The sequence below is a fragment of the Fonsecaea multimorphosa genome (assembly GCF_000836435.1).
Source record: "Fonsecaea multimorphosa CBS 102226 unplaced genomic scaffold supercont1.20, whole genome shotgun sequence".
Classification (NCBI taxonomy): domain Eukaryota; kingdom Fungi; phylum Ascomycota; class Eurotiomycetes; order Chaetothyriales; family Herpotrichiellaceae; genus Fonsecaea; species Fonsecaea multimorphosa.
Genome location: NW_015971654.1, coordinates 464,051 through 488,263, shown reverse-complemented (window position 1 = coordinate 488,263; position 24,213 = coordinate 464,051). Strand labels below are relative to the sequence as shown.

Below are 24,213 nucleotides of genomic sequence, written 5' to 3'. Positions count from 1 at the left end.
CCTGTTCAATAACCAGCCTTGGACGGAGCGAGTTAGGGAGAAACTCGCTTAGCACTGCCAGGCCTAAAGACACGGTCGTCATTCACTTCTGTTTCATCATCCTTACAAAAGTCATTGCTGATGTTGACGCCGCAGATTCCCTCCATCCAAAGTTACAAGATGGCGCATTACAACCATGACCACGAAGAGATACCACCGCAGAAACACCCAGATTAATAGTAATCGCACCACATGATCTCAACTCGAAACCCATCCCCCGAAGCATCTCCGCGTGTCTCGCCCAATATCTACAGGGCGTCAAACTAGCCTTGCCCCCGTCCCCACCACTCGACACGAGTCCTTCATAGATCCCGAGATTCTCTCTGATCGAACATGGCAGCGCCCCTTTCGTCCCTTTTCCGACAGACTTGAAAGCCGGGAAAACGAAAAGAAAAAACAAGACCAATATCCCATTGATCCGTCAAGGTCGGTCGTTGAGCAAGAGTCGCCTGCCCAACAGACACTCCGATCCCTGTGACCCCAAGACTCTGGCACCTGCTCCGGGAAGTTGAGACCTTCCCAAAACGAACATCTTGGCCTCATTTGAAGGACAGAGGCTCGGGCAGATGCTCATATGTGATGTCCTCCCATGGATCGTCTAGGTCAGCGTCCTCCACAGGACCCATACACGCCCTGTCGAACACCTTCTCGCCCACGTTGATTCCCCCAGACACCACCCGGATCAACCTGACCTGGGGGCAATCCGACGTCGACTTCATTCTCTTTTCCAAATCCATGAAATATGCGCAACATCCCTCATGTGACAGTGCGACCAGGTTCTCGGGCAGGTTCTTCTCGGGCCTCGACCCGGCGAATATTTGCACCGAATTCTGCAGTCGCACGACATCAGGGGCGTTCCACACGTTGCCATAGACGAGTTTGAAATGCATCGTCCAGTGCAAGCCCCGAGCCTCCATTCGCCTGGCCACCTGACTTTGGTAGAAGCTGTAGATGCCGTGCCTGGTGGGAAACAGGTTGGCCGACACCGCCATTCGGGCAAGGGTCAGACCCAGCGAAATCACCGTCTCAACCAAAACTGCCAGGCAGTACCCGTGGTCCGGGGGAAGGCCTTCCTTGTCCTTTTCTACCTCGTCCTTGGACGTGCAAATGCCGCAGTGGCAGGCCTTCCTGATCTTGGTCAGGTTCTCCACGTACGAGGCTGAGGCATCCTCGTGAGACAGCTTCAACGTGCGCTCCATGCGACCCTGAAACCTCCGCAGTTCGGGCATCCAGTTTGTGATGGTTTCAATGAGACCGGTGCCGTACGACGCGGTATTGTTCTGGTTTTGGACCGACACCAATTGCCCGTGCTCCTCGTGTCCCTTGCCGTGCGCCAGACCTTCAAACATCCGCGCTGCGCTGCCGATCATTGTCCCAAAGGCTTTGGATTGGTCGTGGTCGAGGTGGTGGAAACTCTTGCCAAATACTCGGGGAAGCAGTGACTGCCACGCGACCCGACCTCCAAACCGTGAGGTATGGAGAGTGGCAGAGTATGTCCGATCGATCAGCGACAATTCTTCGACGGCTGGTCCCGTGGGCTTCCATGCCTCAAATGATGCTTTGATGCCCGCTTCCGGCACAAAGACCAGCGTAAGCTGGGGCTCCTGGTCTGGGTGCGTAACGCGGAGTTCTTTCCCGTCCTTCTGATAGACGATGATGCGCAGGTCGCACAGCCACTCGGCGATTGCTGCGAACCACGATAAGATACCGCTGCCTATGAGCGTGACATGCTTTTCTTCCCCTTTTGTGACGCGCATCAGGGCCTGCAGCGCCTGGGCGATCATGCTCGGTTGGAAGACGTTGTCGATGCTCTTGCCCTCCGCTATCGGGTAGACGATGGGATAAGGGTCGATTTGAAGATAGTCCTCGACCAGCAGTCCAAAGTCCGACGTAGCGAATATGCCGTTGCAGCCGTGAAGAGCGGCCTGCCACTGACTGAAATGCGGCGTCATGTCATCAGGACCAGCTGCTGCATTGGCCATGGCCATGAGGACTCTAGCTCCATAGGGCTCATGAAAGCTTTCCCCAAGTGCAATCATCATGGCCAGATGCTCATAGGACCCCTCGTGGACAGCCTGGTCGCGGATGACATTTGACAATCCCCAGCCAAAGGACAGTTTTTCAAACGGCGCGATGGACACGTGGACGGGGAGATTGCTGAGCGCATTGTTGATGTTCCTCTGGCCCTGGACGGAGATGTTCAGGTCCCTGAAGAGCCGATACGCCACGTAGCGGGTGTATGGGTCTACTCGCGATCCCGTGAACTTGCGCAGCGTGGCCGAGGGGATCGAGATGGCCTTGGGCACGTCTTTGTCGATGATGGGCATTCTGAAGTGTGTATGTCCTGACTTTGGGGATGTGCTTGAGAAAAGGTCCAATCTCACTATCTCATGGCCCTTTGCATACGAAGGGGGGGAGGTTGCCAAAGAATATAATATATACCTAGGTATATATGGTTGTGAAACAGGCTTCTGAGGGGCAGGCTGGTTCTTGGTCTTGTGCACCCCCCCTCCTCCCCGACCCTGGCGATGGTAATACGAAGAGATCCAGCCCAGAGAAGGATATGGTAGACTGACTCAGCAAATTGCAATCCAAGGGCAACTCTTGGTTGCAGTCCTATTGGTTCCTTGACATCGTTCTGCAAAATCAGGGTGCGGGGGTGTTAGGCAAGATTACAGAGAATCTGGATGAGGGCCTTTGCTGGCGACGAGACGGTGCATATCCACAATCCATCCAAAGACGCTGCTTTTCTCAATAAATTATCAGCCTCCTCCCTTTCTCCCTCCCCAGTTACATATCTATCCTCCTGTCTATGAGCAAGTAAGTGACTCTAGTCGTGGGCGGTGGAACGAAACGGAATACAGACAACTATTTGGCTTGATGAATTTGTAGGGATTTGAGATTATATACGGAGAACACGCCACGTTTCGCGACGATCAGATGAGTGTGTGCCCCCAAGCAATGACACGGTTGATAACCCCGGGGTAGCCACGTTTGAGGTCGGTAACTCATGAATTTGTAACAAATCTGGACCGGATACTTTGGCGTAATAGAGGTTTGACTTTCGGGGACTGAGTAACCAACTTTAGAACCGAAGAGTTGGGGGCTTGAGGATCCTTTTGATTCGATGGACCTTCAGCACGACCGCACTTCCTAGACAGTTCCCTCTTCATCAACCTTTGCGGTTTTCTGCTCCACAATCTCCGCGGTAACACGGACAGACTGGCACTGATAGTGTCTCCATTTCCGCATGGGCAGATTGATCGCGTACATCTCGTCGACCTCGACCACCGTGCGGGCCGCGGTCTCCGGGATGTAAAAGTAGGCCCAGATGGTGGTGATCAGGACGCAGCCCGCGAAGATGAAGGCGGTCTTGGCACCGAGGTTGGCGGCGTCGGCCGACGTGAGCTGGGGCACGGCGAAGGTCGTGATCACGGCCGTCACGTACGACCAGAACATGGACCACGCCACCGTGGGCTCTCGGAGGGCTGGCGTGGCGATTTCCGTGGGGAGAACGAACGCCCTGAAACGCAAGGACGTTGTTAGTATAGATATAGACACCGGGGGGAAGAGAGAAAACGGTGAAGCTGTGTCAGGACAATAAGATTGGGACTTACAGGGATTGGAAAGATACGGCGTTGGCAAAGGCAAAGAGGATAAAGACCGAGGCAAGGCCAAGCCTCTGGCTATTCGTCTTCAGCCCCGCGGCTGCTAGACTCCCGGCGGCAATGTCGAGGGCGCAGAGGATCGAAAAGCCAACGAGCGCCACGGGCCTGCGTCCGGCTTTGTCCACGAGGGTAGGTCCGATGATGGTCCCCAGGAATTGCAGGCAGGTGATGATGATGGTCATCTGGAACGGGTTACCCACCCCGCTCTGCACGAGGATGACGGTCGAGTATGTCCCGATCAAGATTTGCCCGCCCACTTGGCTTGAGCTGAGTAGAGTCCCCGCGGTGAGGGTGCGTTTGAGGTTGGCTCGATTCAAAATGTCCCAGAACCGGGTTTGCTTGCGCATTTCCGCCTCCTCGGCAATGGAGACCTGGTAGATGGATATTTCTGCGTCGACAATTTCCGTCTTCTTGTTGCGGATCACCATGAGCACACGCCGTGCGTCCTCCACCTTGCCGTGCTGGACGTACCAGAGAGGTGACTCGGGGCAGAGCAGCGTCAGAAGGCCAAAAGTAACGGGACAGGCTGCCTGGACGGCCAAGGGGATTTTGTACTGCCGCTCATCGTTGATCTTCTCACTCGCCCACACGATAGTCGTGGCAATGATCGCTATTGCGCCTACTCCAGCTATGCAGAAGCCAACTGCTCGGCCACGCACGTGGGCAGGGACCAGTTCCGCAAGGTAAAGCGGCGCGGTAGTTGTCAGAATACTAATTCCAAGATCTGAAACGTCAATTAGACCATTTTCAGCAGCGTGGCAGCTAATTACGTGGGCACTCACAATTCCAGAATCTCCCCACGGTCATGCCACCGATATTGGGAGCAAATAGCTGTAAAAACGAGCCCGGGGTGCAAAACAGGAAGTAAGCCCCGATAAAAGTCTTCTTGCGTCCGAATTTCTTCATCGCAGGAGATGCAATGAAGGTCCCCATAGCCGCGCCTACGAGAGGTACCGTGACAAGGACATCGAGATTCCGAGCCTAGATTCAACGCATTTTCATTAGTCTATTTGTGAAATCTTTAGAGCGGGCACAGGCCACCACTCACCGTGAAGGCTAACCCAGAGCCTTGATATCTTTGAATGAACAAAGGTAAGGACAAAAGGGGAGCAACAAAGTTGTTGTCATAACCATAGAGACCCATCGAAAGGCCAACGATGATCACTAGAGATGGCACATTAGATATATTTCCCAGCCAGATGAGCTGAAGCCGCATGAGCAAGACTCACTATACATGACAACTCTCCAATTCATCCAGCCCTTAGGATGATGAATATTGCGATCAACTGCGGCCGCATCCTGGGTGACCTCGGAGACATGCTCCTGGTGCGTCGACACGTCGTTTTTGGTCGTGAACAAAGCCATTGTTTCGAGGATGAGAGTAATACCTGTTGCAGAATATGGAAGAACTGTGCGAGGGCTCAGGAGGAACCCTGTATGTTATATATCGTGATCCCCACTTACCCCGAGTCAGGGTTGCCCGCAGTCTCGAAGGCAGACCACAACAACCCACTCTCTCCCCATGGGGAATTTTCAAGGCAACCAAAGGAGAGAAAAGTCCTAATGGGGCAGACAGTCTGGAGCAATGTCCAGTGGAAGGTGGGCACTGAAGAGACTGGAAAACTGTGTGCAGCCTTGCAAGAATCCAATCGCTGACAAAAATGCAACTCACTAAGCCGCTTGGAGAATTTGTCCAGAACCGGAATTCCCCAAACGTATCAAATAGGTCCATCCCTTTGACCTACCGAGGATCAGCAGTCTGGACCGCCCGTTGTGATGATGGAAATGAAAAGAACTGACGGTCTCCCGCTGGACCGGTCCCTTCGCAAGAGCCGATCGAACCATGGTTGCAGTTTCAGTCACCGGGACAGCTGATGTCCAGCCGGCTTCTGTCCTCCACGAGCAGAATGGCGCAGTGTCGCCAGATCTGGAGCTGCTCTGTAGGATGCAGGGTATGACTCTCGACCCTGTGAACAAACTCCAAGCCCCGGACTTCAACTTCTTACAGGTGGGGAGTCCCAAGACCGACAACAAGAGGGGAGAAAAGAAAAGCTATAGTGACTGAAGTCTAGGAGTTGGCAAAGCTGCCCATCGATCTTACGGCAATTCCAGGAGGTACCGATGTCCAGGCTATGCGCAGCTGGATAGACAATGTTTTCTTAAAAGGACCTCTCGCCGAACACAGGGCCAGATGCGACATTCAACGTCGACGACCTGAAGCCAAGGTCGACATCAGCGAAGTATCCGTGCTGTGCTCGGATGGAAGCGAGGATACATTTGTCATACGGGTATATGACCCCGAGCTTGAAGAGAAGACTTCAAAGCAGCTGAGACCAGCAATACTCATGCTCCACGGTGGTGGATGGATCCATGGCAAGCCTTGTGGCGACGAAAGTCAGTGATGACAGTTTTCGGAACGTGTGACATTTACCCCAGAAGCTGACTGCAACAACAGCCATATCGACATTGTTCGCGTCTGAGCTGGGCGCCGTCGTTCTGGGCGTCGATTATAGACTTGCTCCCGAGCACCCGTTTCCAGCCCCCCTAGATGACTGCAGTGAGGCGATTGCATGGGTATGTGCTTGACTCACCCCGTAAGCCAAGGTTGTTTGACGGCTAATGAAATTTCCTCAAGGCGATCCGGAACGCCGGAAAATACCAAATCGATACCTCGCGCATAGCATTGTGGGGTGCTTCGGCAGGCGGGAATCTTGCGGCTGCAGTTAGCATTAGACACACCCAGCAGCGTCCAGTGACCGGGTTTCCCAATCTGCGGATGGTGAGCCTTGTGGTCCCTGTGACTGCACACCCAAAAGCACAAGATGCATTCAATAAGCAACGGCCTTGCCAAACCAGTAGCATCGAGGAAACAGTTGCAGACGTCCCATTGGCCCCGGAACTGGTGGTTAAGGAATTCGAGAAATTATACGGTATGTTGTACACGTATCGTATGCTCTGTCGGAGAGAAATGACCAACTGACTGGGACGCCTTAAGATCTCTATGTCGGCAAATCGACGGACATATATGATCCTCTTGTATCTCCTCTCATGGCCCAAGCCATCGCACAACACCCCAAGACCCACGTCACAGTTGCCGCCTGCGATTATTTGATGCCTCAAGGTTTGGCGTACGCGCAGCTTCTTCGCTCATTTGGTACAGAGGTTACGGAAGAGATCCTACCTGGTGTTCCCCATGGCTTCACCTTTCCAATGAATGCCACCGTGACAAAGAGGTGGCTTGAGAACCAGAGAGACATCTTTATGTCAGCATTTGGCTGTGCGGATCCTGACTCACGGTAGAGCAGGTGGAAATTCTCGTGTTTTTGGTGTCTGTTCAAGATAGATCAATGAATCGATCAAGGAGGTCTGGTGGGCTGCAATCATATGCCTCCTCGACATGATCCTGTGTTGAAGACTTCCAATGATCGGTGTCAGACTCAAAGGCGCCACCATTCACAGACCCAAGTTGCAACGTTGTCCGTGCCTGAGGCGTCAAGCTCTGGTACTCGTAGTGCGACCGTACACTTATTGGTGGAGGTACTGTCGAGACCAAAGGCATGACTACCTCAGCGAGCTGAGGTGCAAAGATTTTCTCATGATCCTCCTTGATGACAGCGCCTGCGAGACCACCTAGAATGTACTGGCACTGGCCTCTTCTTGCTAGATTGTAGATATTCTGTGCAAGGCTGGACAGCTTTCCCAGGCCCACAATTCGCAGTTCGCCCTCTCCCAACAAGCAAATCCAGGACATGGCTGCAAGACCTAGGAATTCGACTGATTTCTGAAATCTCGGCGTGATCCCCAGGCCCTTTCGGAGATTGGCAACAAGTTTTGTTGAAAGCTGCCACTGTCGGGTAACAACGACGTCAGCTGCTTGTATGCGGGAGTATCGATGGCGTTTGAACACTGCGCCAAACAGCGTTGCCATGTCGGCCTCAGACTCGAGATCTATTTCCTCGAACGCTTCTGCATTCTCAGCCAAATGTATCTCAGTGAGTCGCCTCAACAAGTGCTTAGCAACTCTGTCGGGTTCATCAATAGCGCCAAAGGTATGTGACGCCATTGGTGGTACGTCCGCAATCTTCCCTGGCCTGCGAGCCCGTCGTCGCCTGCGCTTGTCTGCGTATATTGCCAGAGTTGCTGCCTCAGTATTGAAGAGAACTTGCTCAACCTGTATCTTTCTCTGCCGCTCTTCTTCATCGACAGGCTCCACCAACTCTAAAAGAGAGAGAGCTTCATCCAGATACAGGAATGCACGATTGTGTGTTTCGAGGACGTTATAGGCGGTGAAGAGAAATAAGGAGATAACCACGCTGTCAAGCGTCGCTGGATCGGCAAAATTGTAATCCAAGCGTGACCTCTCAACCTGAGATATGAGGGTTGAAAGGCGCGCTTTATCTCCTGGAGCCATGCGGAATTGACTTGCTGCGTTCACTGTCTGAACTGACAAAAGCAGTGTGCGGAATTCAGGGATGGCACGCCATGCTGGTTCGATGATAAGACGTGAGGCGAGACTGGTGTATGACAGAACAGGGAACACAACATACATTGTGTCAAAAAATTCGTCCAAGGCGCTCCATATTTCATCGCCCCTAGAAAGCTCGTCACCTTGGAGCATCCCATCCGATAGTAAGCATTGATCGTCGTCGACTAGAACCGCATCGGAGTCAGAAGTCTGTAGTCCAAATGGGAGGTTGTCGCCATCAGCTTCAAAAATTTCGCAGTCTGTGCCAGGCAGGATGCCATGAGGCGCATGACTACCCACGTTGGGCTCTGCGAGAGTTCCAATCGTTTCCGTGGGCGACAGTCCTGGCTCTTGAGAGGATGGAGAATTCAAATCAAGCAGACTTCCAGAGTACGGATGAGTACTCTCGCGGGTTTGTCCCTTCCGCCGTCGGCCACGTTTGACAGGCTTCTCGTCGTAAGTGCATTTTAGGCCCGCCTTGAGACACTGCATGCAAGGCTCTGCTGTCCGTGACGAAGAACTTGGTATCGACTTCGCATTTCGACACCTGATTTTCAGCCTCCTACATGTGTCACAAGCTCTGCCTGTGGCCGTTGTAGTAGCAGCGCTTTGCGATGAAGGGGATTCGTGGCTAGTGAAGGTGGTGAACATCGAGGTGCTTGAGCAATTGACGAAGGGGTGGCGAGAAGATTCAGAGCAATGGACTGTCTGAGGTACCGAGGTTCTTATGGTTGCTGAGCAAAAGCGGCGGCCCAGCCAAATATATTAACATGCCCTCGCTGGAGCAACAGGGCGGCATCACCATCCTCCCAACCTGGGATTAGTATGGAGTGGATGGTATTCTTGGCATCAGATCGTCCCGCATCTTCAAGCAATTCATCCACAGGACACCTTGAAGCCCCAGCACCTCCTGTGGTCAACTGTGGTGGCAACGCGGAAGAAGATGATATTCAGCAGATATGCGGGTGGGCACTGATTCGTTGAATAATGTATTGGCCATGCAGCGTGCCGCAGATCTTCGCATACCATGGCCCCAGCGCGGTGACTGCCCAACACCCCGAAGGAGCAGAAGCAGAAGCCGGCCACGAAGACGGCTCAAATGAGGAGGTAGAGAAGAATGGTTCTACTCACGATGACTCCAATGCTATCATCGACCTTCAAGCTGCGCGGCATGACCACCTCTTTGCGACAATTAGCCCCTTCCAATTGGATTTGTGGTCAACGCGACCTGTGGTCGTCCTCGCCTCGCTCTCTCGTTCTCCAAAGTCGCTGGAAACTTATGGCAAGAATCTGGGCGTCGCGTTCAAACCAGACGGGAGCACCTTGGTCATTCGCACGGCGGGAGGCTATTTGATGCTCTACTCTGTAGAAAGCGATCAGACCGCCAGGGTCCTGCAACAACAGTATGGGTATAGCCAGGCAAAACGTCAAAACATCATGCGAAGTTTTGGAACCGACGAGACCGTTGGGGTACCAGAGGTTCTCTTGCGCTTTCGAAGAGCCATCAAAATCGATGCTGGGATTAATTCGATCAACGCCCTTGACTCGGAAATAATTGTGGCAACGACCAAACCTGCTGCCGTGCAGTGCATTCGGTGGGACCTTCAGAAGGATGGCTCCAATGCGGTCGCCCAGCTACTGAACAGGATGGACTGGATCACCCAGAAATCGAGCATATCAACCATGATCCATGACAGAGCCATGAACCTTTCCGTCTGGTTGTCACAGGACGGCCATGCGTATGCGGTGCAGCGGATCAAACCCCAACTGTCACGAGCACCGTCGTCAGATGACTCCATTCCCTCCTCAAGGGGATCCACGACCCCAGCGACAAGGTTGTTTGACGGCTACTGCTTTCACAAGCCTGAACCACCAACCTCCAGTGCAACATTTGCGAGTATCAATGCCCGGTTCTCACTCATCGCCATTGCTACCTCGGGAGGAGAAATCATCTGCTATTCTGCAAAAGACTACGCCGGGAATATTCCATTGTCACATACTTTCAGGGCTTCCACTTCGCCCTCATCTAGAGGCGCTATTACATGTCTCGTATGGTCTCCTGATGGATACTGTCTCTTTGTCGGATACGAACAGGGTTGGTGTACGTGGTCGGTGTTCGGAAAGGAGGGCGCTTCAACCTTCCACCAAAACCTGACGCACGCAGAGTCCAATTCTGAGAAATGGCTCCTCGCTGTCCAACGAGCGACATGGATCGGTGCTGGTGGCGAGATTCTCCTCACAACCGCGTCTGAAAATCGGATTTGGAAGTTAGAAATGTCGCGGAGTGCCGCCATGGGGTGTTTCTCTTGCGCCAATCTCGTTCGGGCTCTTCTCCAGACTCCCACAGAACTGACAGTCTATCGTGGCCATGAACTCCCCGACCTGACTTCCATATCGAATGAGGCATCTCTTTGGCATCACGCCGAATATCCACATGTTTATCTACACACTCAATGGCCTATCAAGTCGTGTGTCGTTTCACAAGACGGAAGATATGTTGCAATTGCTGGTCGCCGGGGCTTGGCTCACTACAGTCTTCAGAGCGGAAGGTGGAAGACATTCTCTGACTTATCGGTAGAAAGTTCGTTCGCAGTCCGCGGAGGGATGTGCTGGTTCAACCATGTGCTTGCCGTTGCAACTGAGAATACCAGTGGGTACGACTTGCGATTGTACTCGCGGGAGCTCGAGCTGGGTCGTTTCCCGTTGCATAACGAAGCATTCTCCATGCCCATCGTGTTTGTGGGCCCTTCAGGAGAAGACTCTCTGCTGGTCTATACATACGAGAACATCCTCTACCACTATATCCTCAACATAACCGAACGAGGTGCACAGCTTGTGCAAGTGGGCCAAATCGCTTTTCATGGCATCGTGCGTGCCCCAAGCCGAGTTCGGTCCGTCAGCTGGGTTGTACCAGATTCTCAGCTTCGAAACGGGGATCCCTCTAGAGACGTGGAATTCGCATCCGTCCTGTTCCTCGTTGACGACAAGTTGGTGTTGTTGCAAGCGTCTCGGAACGAAAAGGACGAGCTCAAATACGACATGCGCGTCATTGCTCAGCATGTCGAGTACTACATTCTAATGCGTGACCAGATATACTTCAACTTTAGTACTGGCCCGGATGAATCCGCGCCACCCACGCCGTCGCCTGGATCGGCATTCACCCTACGAAGCCAGCAAAACTACTCTCTACGAGACTCTCTCTGGACATTCAGCGGTGATGAACTTCGTCTCTGGCCCGATGTGCGTGATCTGTTCCACCACGCTGCAGGAGATCTCAACACCTCGCCAGTCCTGTCTATGTCCGTCGATTTCTACCCTTTGTCCATCCTTCTCACCAAAGGTGTTGTGCTCGGTATTGAATCCGAGCTTCTGCAACGGCGAGACGTCAACTTTGCCCAGTTCCGCTCCAGCATCCGCACACAGCTTTTCCTCCCCTATATTCTTCGCCACCAACTCTGTGAAGCCAACGATACCGCCGCGGCATTCGGCCTAGCGAACCAGTACCAGAACCTCTCATACTTTCCTCACGCGCTGGAGATCCTGCTACACAATGTCCTCGACGATGAAGTTGATCGGAAACCTCAAATGAAGGCCAACCAGGATGATGAAGATGAGGCACAGGGCCCATTGCCGGCTGTTCTCTCATTCCTCCAACTCGTCCTCCCACCGACAACATACTTGTCGACCGTGGTGCAATGCATCCGCAAAACAGAGCTATCGTCCTGGCGCACGCTATTCGCACACCTCCCACCGCCTCTCACCTTGTTCGAACAAGCCCTTGAACTCGAGGACCTCAAGACCGCCGGCGGCTACCTCATCGTCCTGCAGGGGCTGGAGGAACAAGAAGGTAACGGGTCCGAGTCTGAGTCCGAGGTGGCCTACGACGCCCGCAAGTTTGAAGGCTACGTCATCCGCCTGATGAAACTCGCGCGTCAAAAGGGCGATTTCGAGCTGTGCGCGGAACTCGCCCGGTTCATGATGGGCATTGATCCGAGGGGAGACGTGCTGAGGAGGGTCATCGCCGGCGTCGGGTTCGGGAACAAGCCCACGCTTTTGGAGCCCCATCGCACCGTGTCTGGCGCAGCAGCAACGTTGCAGATACCGTCGCGGTCCAGGAGTAGAGCTATGGAGGAAAGCTCCGAGGGAAGTTCGAGTCCGTCGCCGGTCAGAGTGAGCCAGGTCACTGGTGGTGACTATTTCTCGAATTCACCAGGTGGATATTGAGAACAAAAACGGAATCGATAGTTAGGTGTTTTCACAATGGTGCTTTTCCCTTAAGAGTCTGCTAGATGTTCTGCTTGCCAATCCGGGTTGGGGAGCAGAGACCATCAATCTTTGCTTCTATCCACCCGCCATAGTCGTACAACATATACATCCCCACCCTGCTTAACCCAATCTTCTGACTTGCGGACTCCTGGTTCCGCCGAACTTCAGCCTCGTCCCGTCCGTCACCTTCGCAATCAGAGGCTTAATCATCCTCCCCTCCGTCCCCAGCAATGCCTTCTGAAAGGCCTCCCTTCCTGGCCCGTATCCTCGGAAAATCACCTCGATTCCTGCGCCGGGGGAACCACTGTACGCCGGCTTTTTAATGTTCGATAGCGTGCACCATGGATTGTTGTTATGTTTGTTGCTTTTGCTGCCTCCAAGTTTCCACTGTTTCTCTGCCATTTTCCGAAAGGTGTATGCTGCTAATTGGAAGCTTGCATCGTAGGATGCTTTTTGTGCATTGCGCAGCCCCAGGTTGCCGCATGAGAAGGATAAGATTGGATTACGGTTGGGTTCGGTGAATGTGATATGGGTGTTATGCCGGTGGGCGTAGACGTTGATGTGGTATGGCTCGTCCGTGTACGAGCTCCTGAGAGAAGGCCGTGTTGCGGCTTCTGCTTGTGCAGATTGGGCGACGTTCCGCAGGTCTCTTTGGAAGATGGAGCGCATCGAATTGTTCGTGGTTGACGACGCTGCACTGCTGTTTGAACTTCCGCGTAGGAGCTCGTGGAAATGGCTCAGAGCATCAGTCTCCTTTGCCGAGACTTCTTCATTGACTTTGATCCCTAGCCGTTCAGAGAGTCTGCTGGGCTGGCGCTCTGGTTCTCTGGAGGAGCTTGAGCTTGAATCTGAGATGGCCCGGCGCGGCTGTGTGAGGTAGGAGTTCCGACATGATCTGCACATAGAGGACAGCAAAGGAACTCTTGAACGCGCCATCTTGCGTCGTCTACGATGTTGTCGTCAGTGAGACGAAAGGAACAGCGGACTGCACAATGTGCAATTCGTGGTGCAAGAAACTTGCAATTGAATCTGCAACGGAACAGGAAGCTTAGCCGAGCCGAAATTCAATTTCCTCCGCGCCGTCTTGAAGACGCATCAACTGACCATGAATGAGCTTGCTGAAATCTTTTCTTTCAGTGCTCTGCTCGTTTCTTTACTCTCGCTGGCAGACTAACGCTCCGTAGCATGACTGTATTGCGTCGCGCACCTCTCCATGGTGTCCGTCATTATGTGACAGCCACCACTCAACTTGCCACGCTGCGAGCGTCGGCGCAGTACGGAAGGACAGCAGCCTACAGAAGATTACTCCCCTCACGAGAACAATCGACACCTCTCAATTCCTCTTTACACCTGACGCCGTTCTCCCCTAGACTCACCCTTTCCAATCAGACTCTCCTTCGATCCCTTCACACCTCCGGAGCTCGATTCCAACAGACCCAGCCCAAAGAAGACCCGAAACAAGAAGTCCGAGATCCTCCGCGGGACGACAAAACAGAAAAGGAAGCAAGTGAGGGAAAAGAAGAAAAGGATCAGAAGGAGGAAAAATCAGAAAAGGAAGAAAAAGACGGAAAAGAGTCCCCTCCACCTCCACCACCTCATGGCGACAAAACTCCATGGCAGGTTTTTGTCGACACCCTCCGAACAGAATTCAAGGCGTCCAAAGAATGGAATGAATCCACAAAGCAACTCTCGGGCTCCGTCCAGCAGTTTACCGAATCCGATGCTGTAAGAAGGGCGCGAGAGGCCTCTGAGGCCGCATCCAAGGGCACTTCGCAAGTCTTGAAGAGCACGGCCAGCGCCATCGGCCAAGGCGCGGCGTGGGCTTGGGAAACGCCTGTCGTACAGGGTGTGCGAAAGGGAGTCAATGCGACCGGCCGGGGAATCGAAAAAGCCACTCGGCCAATTCGGGAAACAAAGGCGTTCAAGGACGTCTCGGAAGCAGTCGATGATGGGAGCAGCTCCAGATATGGTGGCTGGATAGAGAAAGAAGAGCGAAGGAAAAGGGAAGAAGCCCGAAGGTTGAAAGAGGCACAATCGCCCAACAAAAAAGACGAACCCATGGTTGAAGATCCAAAGTAGGTGTACCAAACACAAATTTTGTGACATTTGGCTCTAACATTCGTTGCAGCGCCGGAACCAACATTACAGTCCACAAAGATTCGGCATGGCGAGAGTCATGGAACAATTTCAAGGAGAACTCGAAGCTAATGCAGAGTCTATTCAACATGAAAACTACATATGAAGAGTCGGAAAATCCCCTGATATCGACCGCGCGATCTATCTCCGATCGAGTAGCCGGGTTTTTCGCGGAGAATGAGACGGCCATGGTCATCAAGAAATTCCGCGAAATGGACCCGTCTTTCCAATTGGAACCTTTCCTGCGCGACATGCGAGAATACATTTTACCCGAAGTGCTCGACGCATACGTTAAGGGCGACGTCGAAACTTTGAAGATGTGGCTCTCGGCGGCACAATTTCAGGTCTATTCGGCTCTGATGGAACAGTACACCAAGGCCGGCCTGAAATCGGACGGACGGATCCTTGACATAAGACACGTCGACATCCTGAACGCTCGATTGCTGGAACCTGGCGATATCCCCGTCTTCATCATCACGTGTCGGACGCAAGAAGTCCACGTTTACCGCAACGCAAAGACGAACGAATTGGCAGCAGGAATGGAGGACAAGGTGCAGTTGGTCACATACGCCATTGGAGTGACGAGAATCCCGGAAGAAGTCAACAATCCCGACACGAGAGGGTGGAGGATGATTGAATTGCAGAAGGCGGCCAGAGATTACATCTGATCTCTCAGCTGCAGTCGATGTCGTCGCATTTAGCGATCATTCTGTGGAAATCAAAGGTGGATTCTACGCTCGTCATGTTTGTCCCTTGTCAGGATCAACTCAGCTCGGTCCTGATGTGTGTGCTTTTTAGATCAACATTTTCTTGTTCCAAACTGATGGGCTGTTGGGGAGGGACTTCCAAAGCCAAAATGTACTTTTACCCTTTGACGAGCATGGGTCCTATCATATCATCGATGACCTTCCGACGAAAGAGGACGGAAAGGGGGCAAAACTGGATAACCCATGCATTAGGCTGCTAACTTGTCCAGCCACATTTGCCTCTTGGAGCTGAGAGGGAAAGGGGGCCATGGGCCTCGGAAAAGAAAATACAGAATAATTCTTCGCTCGGGAAAAGTGTGTATACCGACCTACCTAGGTAATGCAAGTTGCGATCGCGTGTTCATCGAGATGACGCAGGTACATGCAGATGCTCACATGGGCAAGTACCGGATACTACCTCTGCTCGCCCATACGTGGTGGGTTATTGGGTTATTGCGCCAAAGGCTGCTTATGGTTTGTGGTTAGTCCCGGTTAAACGACGTCATGGCTGAGTGCCCTGGTTCTTCAACTGCGTCTTTCACTTGTATATCATCAGGCATGCATGTGAGGGTACCGAGTACAAGACCAGGCATCAATCAAACGGCAACAAGTCCCCTACAAAAGACCCTTCCATTTCCCACTCGGTATCAATTCTTTCTCTTTTCTTCCTGAAACTCTGTCGTACCGAGATATCTCCCTCCAATTCCCCAGAAAATCAATCACAGCATTTGATACCCACCCCAGCCAGACCCGAACCTCCTCCACCGTATTACTTATTCCCCTCTATCTCCCCTCTTTCTAGGAAAGAAAAGGAAAGAAAAAGCAAAAATGCCCCTCGTCGTCCCCGGCATAAACAACACCTCGGGCGGCAGCTCAAACACCTCGGAGTGGATGAACAAGCTGATGGGCAAGCGCATCGGCGAGACGAGCAACGAGACGTCGTTCGCGAAAAAGGATCTGCCGCAGAACCATCGTGTGGTTGAGGAGGGCGGCATGATGACCATGGACCATAATCCGGACAGGTACGTGTTTTCTCTCACACACAAAAAATTCCCTGATGGGTTGTGTGCGTTCGGTCGTGTGGTTTTTGAATCTTTGCCGTTTCATGATCAGTGTGAGAGGCGTGGGCGGGGACAAAATGCGTGCCATACAAAAGTATACAATGTGTACATGTGGAGGTGGTGGCCGGGTGGTATAATACTACGAAGGCAGTTGGAAAGTGAGGATAGGGAGGAACATAAGACAGGGAGACGCCAGCAGGAAAACTACATCTCCTCGCCATGCATCGCCCGTGATGGTCAAGAGGTTACGTTCCGAGCATGAACCTGTCCAGGCTAACTTTTGCACGCTGTTGCCAGGCTGAACATCCACGTCGACAAGGACGGGACCGTCAAGAAGGTGACGCATGGATGAGAGATCAATCTCTTTATGGGGAAATAAAGAGGTCAGATCGAGACGGTATAGACCTCGCCCCAGGTCCCAGTGGGTCAAGCACGGCGTGGCATCGTGTAAGATGATGATATGCAGTTTTACGGATTCAAGAAGAAATGAGATGGTACAAAAAAGGGATAAATCTGATATGAACTTTCTTGACGACGAATCGAATAGATAATGTACTGATTGATCTATACCATAGTCCCATTCCATTTCCGGCCGGGTATCACTGATGACCTCGAAGCGACCATCATCCACTGTGTTGCAGCTTTTTTACATCCGTCGAGTCCCTTCATCTGCCACTGCACTAAACATTAGGTCCAAGGAAACCTTTCCGTCTCGTCTCGTCTCCTCCCTGTCTCTTTGACCGACTATACGCACTTCGGAGATGCATGTCAATTCCCCTTCAATGCCCGGAGGACTCTCTGCATGCCTTTGAGCCGTTCCTGCTCGCGAACCACAATCCCCCGAGCAAGCCTCTTCATCTCCGCCCTGCCCCATTCCTGCCTCCAAGTAGTCCAACCCGCCAGCTCCCCGACCACCACCTCCTGAGAATACCTCAGTTCCCTGCCCAATTTCTCGATTTCCAACCCTCGTTCCAAGATCTTCTTCTCGGTATCTTTGACCACCTTGATACGTGATTCCTCGGTGCCCGGAAACGGGAGGTTGAGATTCTTCAGCACGCCCTTTCGCGGGATGGAATTGTTCACCAGATTCGACCTGTCCTTCTCCATCGCCCTTTGGGCTGCCGTGATCCGGTCGATCAACGCGCTCGGCTTCAGCAGCGCCGACTGAACCGCGACAACCGTTGAGTGAAATGAGCTCACGCTGCAAATATAGTTCTGCAGAGGAGAACTCGCCGGCTCGGAATGCATCAAGGCTGCAAATTTCAAAAAGGCGTCAACGTGCATCTTTGAAAGAGTCGTCGCGGGAGCTCCCATTGTCGCGAAGGCTACCGAACATAGGCTCAACGCCTCTGCAAAATCCGCATGTGCTTGAACATAAGCGTGACCTTTGCGTATGGACGATCTAGTACAGATGTTGATTTTCCGCACAATATCTCTCGAATGAGAGACCAGACCATCCACGGCAATCATATCTGCCCGGGATATGAGGGGATCGTATTCATCGTTGATCTTTTCCTGAATCAGTTCCGCCTTCAGGCGTGCTCGATCGATCATCTGTTCTTGTAGCATGTCTGGGACCAGGAAGAATTCCCATAACATCTCGTGCGTGGAGAAAGTAGGATGTTTCAACAGGATCTTCAGAAATCGGTCAAGACTAGTCTGTATATCATACAACGCCGCGCGCGATGGTCGTGAGTGTAGCTGAAACGGACTCCGGAAGTTCGAGGCTAGGATAGTAGGCATGTATGACGCTGGGAAATCCATCAAAAGCCATTTTGCCAGGTTTTCGAAGTCTTGCAACGACCGTCGGCTTGTGGTGATGGTATAGGTCGTGCTTGAGACTGCGGGATTCGGAGCGCCCGACTTGAGGATAAATCTTGTTGAACCATCCTCGACAAAGAAGGACCGGACAATCGCTGTTATTCTTCCCGTGGCATCGGCTGTATTCGCTGGCGAGAACAATGTCAAATCGTCGATTCGATTCCGCACCTCATCATCTTTTGCCAGTTCCACGGCAGTCAATCCACGAGACTCCCGTAGGTGCAGGTCTATTCGTGGGTCGCTCAGGAAAATGCGAACCATATCCACTCTCCCGTACTTGCTTGCCAGCATCAACGGAGTAAATTTCTTGTCGTTCATGGCATTCAAATCGACTTCGCAAGTTTGCAGGATTCGTTGCATGATAGTAGCATCATTAACGATATGGAGCAAGGAGTTACCTTTGTTGTCTATGTGGTCTTCCAGGCGCAGTGGGCCGCCATCATGTTGAGCTTCCTTGGCAGCCGTCAAGGCCTCCGAGACCATGCTGCTATAATCAGGGTGGTCATAAGTCCGGCAAATGGCAAACAAAGGCGTGTGTCCGATTTTGTCTCTTTGTCGCCAGGGAAGGACATTTGCGAGTCTCTTGATCAGCTGAGGAGTATTGAATAGGTAGTGTGCCACGCTCCGTCCTCGAGAGTCCTTGACAGACAGGTATTCGCGGAACGCCTGCTCGTCGGTGTATTGCTCAGCATAGCCCAGAATGATATCAACCATATCAATATTCGCCATCTGTACTGCGGCGCTCAATAATGTTGCCCCATCCTGGGTTACATCTGCCAGCACTCCTTCTGGACTGTAAAGTTCTGTACAGCTCAACAAGTATCGAAGGCAATCCGGTCGCTGGTTATCGACTGCCATCATCAAGACCGAATTTCCCACAGCATCTTGTGTTTGAGCCAGGCTCTGCACAGAAGTGTCGCCCTCGATTCCACTTAGCGATGTTTCAATTGTGGCGGCCCTGGATGAAAGTGAAAATGCCGATGAGACTGACATGCTCCTAGCTGCTGCCATCTGCACCTTCTTCTTCTGTTTGGGTAGCAGACTCTTTCTCTCTGCTGCCTGAAAAGGAAATACGTGTGACAGACCACCCTCGCTCGACGCAGTTCGCGACAAGGCCGCTCTTGGACATGAGTCGGAGGATTTGGTAGATACTGTTGTCGCTCTGGACAATGGTACCTCTGCAGGTTCTTCGACGAGGCCGTCTGACATGATAGCCGACTCCTCAAATATTGATCTAACTTCGTCGATCTTTCCACTTTTTACAGCTTTCCAGAGCAACTGGTTTTGCTTTGATGCCTTTCGTAGACCACCGGCGTCTCTTGCGAGATATGTCAGGACGGCCTCTAGTGTACTCAGCGAATACCCAATCTCGCCACTTTCGACGTCGTCGATATAAATAAAGCGCTGCATATAGGACAACCGTGCCTGAAGATGTCTGACTGAGGCACGGATAACCACGAGGAGGAGCATGGACACCAGAATATCCGCGTTAATCGTCATTGCTGCCACTGCCCTTTTTTCTTCGTCTGAAATACCTTGTGGCTCCGACACGACTTTTTGGGTTTCGAGAAGGATGTCGAGCATTTCTTGGGGACTCCCGGCGACGCCCATTCTTCGAAACACCGCGACGCCCCGGTTGACCCGGTTGATGAGATCTCTTTTGCTGTTTCTACCGTCTTCGAGGACTATTCCAACCTGAGATACATCTAAACATTCCATCTGTCGTATTCGCCGATCAAGTTCTTGATCTTGCGCCTTGTGAAACGAACACAATCGAGGAAATAGTAGAGTGGGATGAACATATTCTGCCACGTATCGCTCTATCAATTTCTCGACGTCAGGACCGGTCAAATCGGTTGTTGCACCCAAGTAGGAAAGCTGCTGCTTGTCGACACCTTGAAAGAGATCGATTGCAGCTGTAACGGCAGTCTCCAGAGCTGTCCGCATCAGATCCTCCTCATCTTCGAAATACGCAGAAGAGTTGAACGGCAATTTAACGGACCCGTTTGACTTGACAGATCCGGTTTCCGAAGCTTGAGTCGTCCCGTCCAACGTGCTCGGCGTTGGACTGCGCGAAGGGGGTGGAGGGAGGGGCTTTCCCAATTCCTTGCTAAACTCATTGAACAATCTTTCTAGTCCTGGTTGCATCTGTCGCTGTATCATGGGAAAATTCTCCAATAATTGACCAAATGTCTTGATATCTTTCTTTTTCGGAGTGGGAGGCTCGGAAGACGAGGACGAGGTGCCGGGTGCGGCATGGTTGATTCTGGTCTCCCCGATGATTGCCGGTTTTATAGGCAATGCCTCGAACAGACCAGTCAGTGGTTTCGAAATGTAGTAGACGAGCCATTGTTGCATGTCATTTCCCGGCGAATAGTATAGCAAATCACTCAAAAGAGTCGCTTGATTCAGATGTTTGAACCCCTTGTTGCTATAGACGGTATTCTCCTTTAGAATCACGGTGCGCCCATTGACGGTCGAGTAGTTTTTCGCCTTGCCACGACTGTCGCGGACATTTCCATCCTTCTCCGCTGTCGCAGGGATGATTCGGAGGATATGGCTTCCCAGGAAGTCTTCGTCTTCGACATGGTCGGCGTATCTCTTGTTGGTTTCGCGGTCTTGGCCATAAAGGAGGGACTCGGTGGTAGGGACGAGAAGGACGTAGTTCTGGGCGGGGAGCGCATGACCTAGCACACTACTCTGAAAGAGCGCGCGCAGGAAAGGATTCAGGACGGGCATTCAGGCACGATGGGCCTAGCGACAGCAATGCGAATCATCGAATCATCGAATCATGGAGCCGTTGTGCGCATCGAGGTAGAGGCGGGTTGTCGGTTGTCAGCTGAAGCTGACGGGTCTTGACATAGGTATGGGAAAGTGGGCTTGTCGAAATTGTATCAAGCACAGCGTTGATGTCTGCCTGAGGGTCATCTGTAAGAAGCGAAGACAGCGAAGTGAGAATAGGTACGAAGGTAGGGACAACTGAAATGCCACATGCCTCGTCTGTCATCCGGGCGGACCCCTTGTCGAAGTCTGGTGGCTGCGGTGCCGTGGTGGCCCCGATTCTTCTTCCCCAGAATCCGGGTACTAGGTAGGTACTAGGTACCTGGCGAGCTGGGTACCTACCCATTGCAGCCACTCCGCTCGGAGCCTTGGCGGGAAAGGCGCCGCTTCCACGTCCATCTGAACAGACTTCTCGTGGTTTGATCCTACCCAGTACCATTCGCTCAGTATTTCATATATTGTTCATAGAAAATGTCCTCAGATTTCCGCTTCCAGCTTATGTGCGTGCTGGCTGGCGCGCTGGTGATCATTGCATTTGTCTTTGTCCGGCGCTTCTTCATCCGCCGTCAGCTCACACTCCGCTATGGTTGTAAACCACTGGCGAGATCCTTCAATAAGGAGCCTTTCTTGGGCCTCGACGTTATCCCTGTGATCATCCGTGATCTCCGACAGCATAAGGTTCTTGAAGCGAGCTGCGAGCGCTTTCGTACCTATGGAAGCACATTCGCTGTCAAGGAGCTCTTCCATCATTTGATCTTAACCACGGAGCCCCAAAATATCAAAACTGTCCTGTCAACCAGTTTCAAGGACTATGGCGTCGGCTACCGCCTTCAAGCATTCAAGCCTCTATTGGGTGCTGGAATCTTTGATACCGATGGCGACCACTGGGCCTCCTCACGGGCCCTCCTGAGGCCCAACTTTACCCGTGACCAGGTCGCAGACCTGACCTCGTTTGAGAATCTGATCCAGGACCTCTTCTCATTGCTTCCGCGTGACGGACAGACCGTAGTGGACTTGCAGGATCTCTTTTTCCGCTACACCATTGATTCCGCGACCGAGTTCCTGTTCGGACAGTCTGTCGGCAGTCTGAAGAAGATGGAATCGGAGCTCAATTTTGCTCAGGCATTCAATGATGCACAGAACGCAATCATATTGAGAGCTACTTTGGGTCCCTTGAACCTGTTTTACCACGACCGGCGAGCCGAGAGGAGCGAACGCATCTGCCGAGACTTCGCCCAACAGTTTGTTGAGCAGGCACTCTACGCAGTCGAGTCCGGCAAGGATGCCATGGAGAAAAGACAACCTGAGACAGAGAGACAGAAGTATATCTTTTTACACCAATTGGCATGGCGCACCTCCGACAAGCGTCGTATTCTGGACGAGCTTATGAATGTTCTGTTAGCTGGTCGTGATACTACTGCAAGTCTGCTCAGCAATCTGTTCTTCATGTTGGCTAAGCATCCGGCAATTTGGGATAAAGTGCGCAGAGATATAGCTGGACTACAAGGCCGGGTACCCACTTACGAGGACCTTCGCAGTCTGAAATATGTCCAGTGCTGCATCAATGAATGTGGGAACAGCTCTCCCCTATGTTAACCCTTGGAACCGTCGACGTTTACTGACTTCAATAGCGCTACGTCTCCATCCAGTGGTTCCGCGAAACCAACGTGAGGCTGTACGAGATACTGTGCTTCCAGTTGGAGGAGGCAAGGATGGCCTCTCGCCCGTGTTTGTGCCAAAGGGCACTCGAGTGTGCTATAACATATATGCCATGCATCGACGCAGCGACTTCTACGGACCAGACGCTGACACATTCCGTCCGGAGCGTTGGGAGACTGGACGGTTGCAGCCACGCTGGGAGTATTTACCGTTCAATGGCGGTCCACGAATCTGCCTCGGCCAGCAATATGCACTGATTGAAGTTGCCTATGTTGTGGTTCGCATGGCTCAGGAGTTCAGAGTCTTGGAGAGTCGTGACCCAGGACCGTGGGAGGAGTCGTTGTCTTTGACTCTGTGCTCCCGCAATGGAACGAAGGTGTCACTTACTCCAGCTTGACATCTGAAATCAACAGATCACCAGAGCGATCTTGGGTGGTACACGTCAGGGGACCCGAGGGAGGACGAGATTGACTCGGAGTCTGACCGCTGGATATTGAGACAGCAGGAAGTCGAGATTCGGACTGGGATGCCTCCAAGTAGGGGAGCGGACCCTCTCAAACCCAGCTCGCAACACATTGAGGGTGTTGCTAACTTGCTCCGGCTGCTCTGAAGATTCAGTTCGATCTGAAGTCGTATGAAACGTCGGCCAGACTGAACCCACTTGCAGCCTAATTTCACGGCCCAGGTCCGCCTATTATTAATTTCTGAGCTTCCCAGGAGCCGCGGAGTGGCGGACGAATCTCTACCTAAGTACCAGCTCGCTAGTTACCCGGGTAGTATACGAGTACGAAGAGGTACTCGGTACCCGCTGCCGCTCGGCGAGCTCGCTCTGCGATGTTACATACTAGGTACCTTCCTAGTATGTGCTGGTAGGTCCCTAGGTAGTCATATGTACTATTATATGTCCTACTTCCTGTATCTGTAGGCTTCAGTGGCCAGAACTCTGCTTTGACGCTCCTGCTTTGAGTGCACACGACGGCAATACACCTTCATTTACCTTCTACCCTCTGCTTCCTCAGCCTTCTCGTTCTGCACACAATCCCTGCGAGATCTGCATCGAATTCCAGCAAAAAACTCCGCCATGAAGGACGGCTTCGTGAAGACTTGGCCGCGAAGGCTTTTGCAGCTGGAAGGCGCCTGCATATTCGGCTCGACCATCTGGGCCTATTCACGTTCCAGACAGTCGTGGTGGACGTTTGCCGCCCTCCTACTGACCCCAGACCTGGGCATGGCTGGATATCTCGCCAACACTCGGGCCGGCGCTGTCTTGTACAACACCTTTCACACGGAAACGCCTCCCATATTGTTGCTATGCTTTGGATTGGCACGAGATAATAAGACCCTCACTGGTTTGGCTTTGAGTTGGCTCGCACACATCGGGATGGACCGTATGCTGGGCTATGGTCTGAAGTACGGGACAGGGTTCGGCCACACACACTTGGGCGACCTGGACTTTTCTGGCAAGACGGATGACAAGACTAGCGCATCTCAGTAGCTCGTCCAAATTCTCGAAGGCACCAGGTGTGTTGCAGTGATTTATGGCCTACAAACAACAGCATGTTTCAAAGGAT

At 52.5% G+C, this 24,213-nt stretch overlaps 11 protein-coding genes across 11 annotated transcripts; 6 read left to right on the top strand and 5 right to left on the bottom strand.

Annotated features, from left to right (window-relative positions):
* Nucleotides 1–578: 578 nt before the first annotated feature.
* Nucleotides 579–2,366, bottom strand: Z520_08782 (uncharacterized protein; the record flags this gene model as incomplete). The annotated part of the gene is made up of 1 exon (XM_016779278.1): nucleotides 579–2,366. One exon carries the CDS (start codon nucleotides 2,364–2,366, stop codon nucleotides 579–581), a length of 1,788 nt encoding a protein of 595 aa, XP_016629785.1.
* Nucleotides 2,367–3,192: 826 nt separating this feature from the next.
* Z520_08781 (uncharacterized protein) lies at nucleotides 3,193–5,072 on the bottom strand (the record flags this gene model as incomplete). Its single annotated transcript, XM_016779277.1, has 5 exons — nucleotides 3,193–3,562; nucleotides 3,657–4,431; nucleotides 4,490–4,688; nucleotides 4,756–4,871; nucleotides 4,937–5,072. 5 exons carry the CDS (start codon nucleotides 5,070–5,072, stop codon nucleotides 3,193–3,195), a joined length of 1,596 nt encoding a protein of 531 aa, XP_016629784.1.
* A 767-nt stretch (nucleotides 5,073–5,839) lies between these two features.
* On the top strand, nucleotides 5,840–7,007 carry Z520_08780 (uncharacterized protein; the record flags this gene model as incomplete). Its single annotated transcript, XM_016779276.1, has 4 exons — nucleotides 5,840–6,101; nucleotides 6,163–6,281; nucleotides 6,343–6,637; nucleotides 6,703–7,007. 4 exons carry the CDS (start codon nucleotides 5,840–5,842, stop codon nucleotides 7,005–7,007), a joined length of 981 nt encoding a protein of 326 aa, XP_016629783.1.
* A 34-nt stretch (nucleotides 7,008–7,041) lies between these two features.
* Z520_08779 (uncharacterized protein) lies at nucleotides 7,042–8,664 on the bottom strand (the record flags this gene model as incomplete). The annotated part of the gene is made up of 1 exon (XM_016779275.1): nucleotides 7,042–8,664. The coding sequence occupies one exon, from the start codon at nucleotides 8,662–8,664 to the stop codon at nucleotides 7,042–7,044; it is 1,623 nt and encodes a 540-aa protein (XP_016629782.1).
* A 495-nt stretch (nucleotides 8,665–9,159) lies between these two features.
* Z520_08778 (uncharacterized protein) lies at nucleotides 9,160–12,396 on the top strand (the record flags this gene model as incomplete). Its single annotated transcript, XM_016779274.1, has 1 exon — nucleotides 9,160–12,396. One exon carries the CDS (start codon nucleotides 9,160–9,162, stop codon nucleotides 12,394–12,396), a length of 3,237 nt encoding a protein of 1,078 aa, XP_016629781.1.
* A 162-nt stretch (nucleotides 12,397–12,558) lies between these two features.
* Z520_08777 (uncharacterized protein) lies at nucleotides 12,559–13,374 on the bottom strand (the record flags this gene model as incomplete). Its single annotated transcript, XM_016779273.1, has 1 exon — nucleotides 12,559–13,374. The coding sequence occupies one exon, from the start codon at nucleotides 13,372–13,374 to the stop codon at nucleotides 12,559–12,561; it is 816 nt and encodes a 271-aa protein (XP_016629780.1).
* Nucleotides 13,375–13,623: 249 nt separating this feature from the next.
* Nucleotides 13,624–15,242, top strand: Z520_08776 (uncharacterized protein; the record flags this gene model as incomplete). The annotated part of the gene is made up of 2 exons (XM_016779272.1): nucleotides 13,624–14,513; nucleotides 14,567–15,242. The coding sequence occupies 2 exons, from the start codon at nucleotides 13,624–13,626 to the stop codon at nucleotides 15,240–15,242; spliced, it is 1,566 nt and encodes a 521-aa protein (XP_016629779.1).
* A 906-nt stretch (nucleotides 15,243–16,148) lies between these two features.
* Z520_08775 (uncharacterized protein) lies at nucleotides 16,149–16,733 on the top strand (the record flags this gene model as incomplete). The annotated part of the gene is made up of 2 exons (XM_016779271.1): nucleotides 16,149–16,342; nucleotides 16,679–16,733. The coding sequence occupies 2 exons, from the start codon at nucleotides 16,149–16,151 to the stop codon at nucleotides 16,731–16,733; spliced, it is 249 nt and encodes an 82-aa protein (XP_016629778.1).
* A 416-nt stretch (nucleotides 16,734–17,149) lies between these two features.
* Nucleotides 17,150–20,941, bottom strand: Z520_08774 (uncharacterized protein; the record flags this gene model as incomplete). The annotated part of the gene is made up of 1 exon (XM_016779270.1): nucleotides 17,150–20,941. The coding sequence occupies one exon, from the start codon at nucleotides 20,939–20,941 to the stop codon at nucleotides 17,150–17,152; it is 3,792 nt and encodes a 1,263-aa protein (XP_016629777.1).
* Nucleotides 20,942–21,454: 513 nt separating this feature from the next.
* On the top strand, nucleotides 21,455–23,039 carry Z520_08773 (uncharacterized protein; the record flags this gene model as incomplete). The annotated part of the gene is made up of 2 exons (XM_016779269.1): nucleotides 21,455–22,553; nucleotides 22,615–23,039. 2 exons carry the CDS (start codon nucleotides 21,455–21,457, stop codon nucleotides 23,037–23,039), a joined length of 1,524 nt encoding a protein of 507 aa, XP_016629776.1.
* Nucleotides 23,040–23,723: 684 nt separating this feature from the next.
* On the top strand, nucleotides 23,724–24,137 carry Z520_08772 (uncharacterized protein; the record flags this gene model as incomplete). The annotated part of the gene is made up of 1 exon (XM_016779268.1): nucleotides 23,724–24,137. One exon carries the CDS (start codon nucleotides 23,724–23,726, stop codon nucleotides 24,135–24,137), a length of 414 nt encoding a protein of 137 aa, XP_016629775.1.
* Between the last annotated feature and the right edge of the window lie 76 nt (nucleotides 24,138–24,213).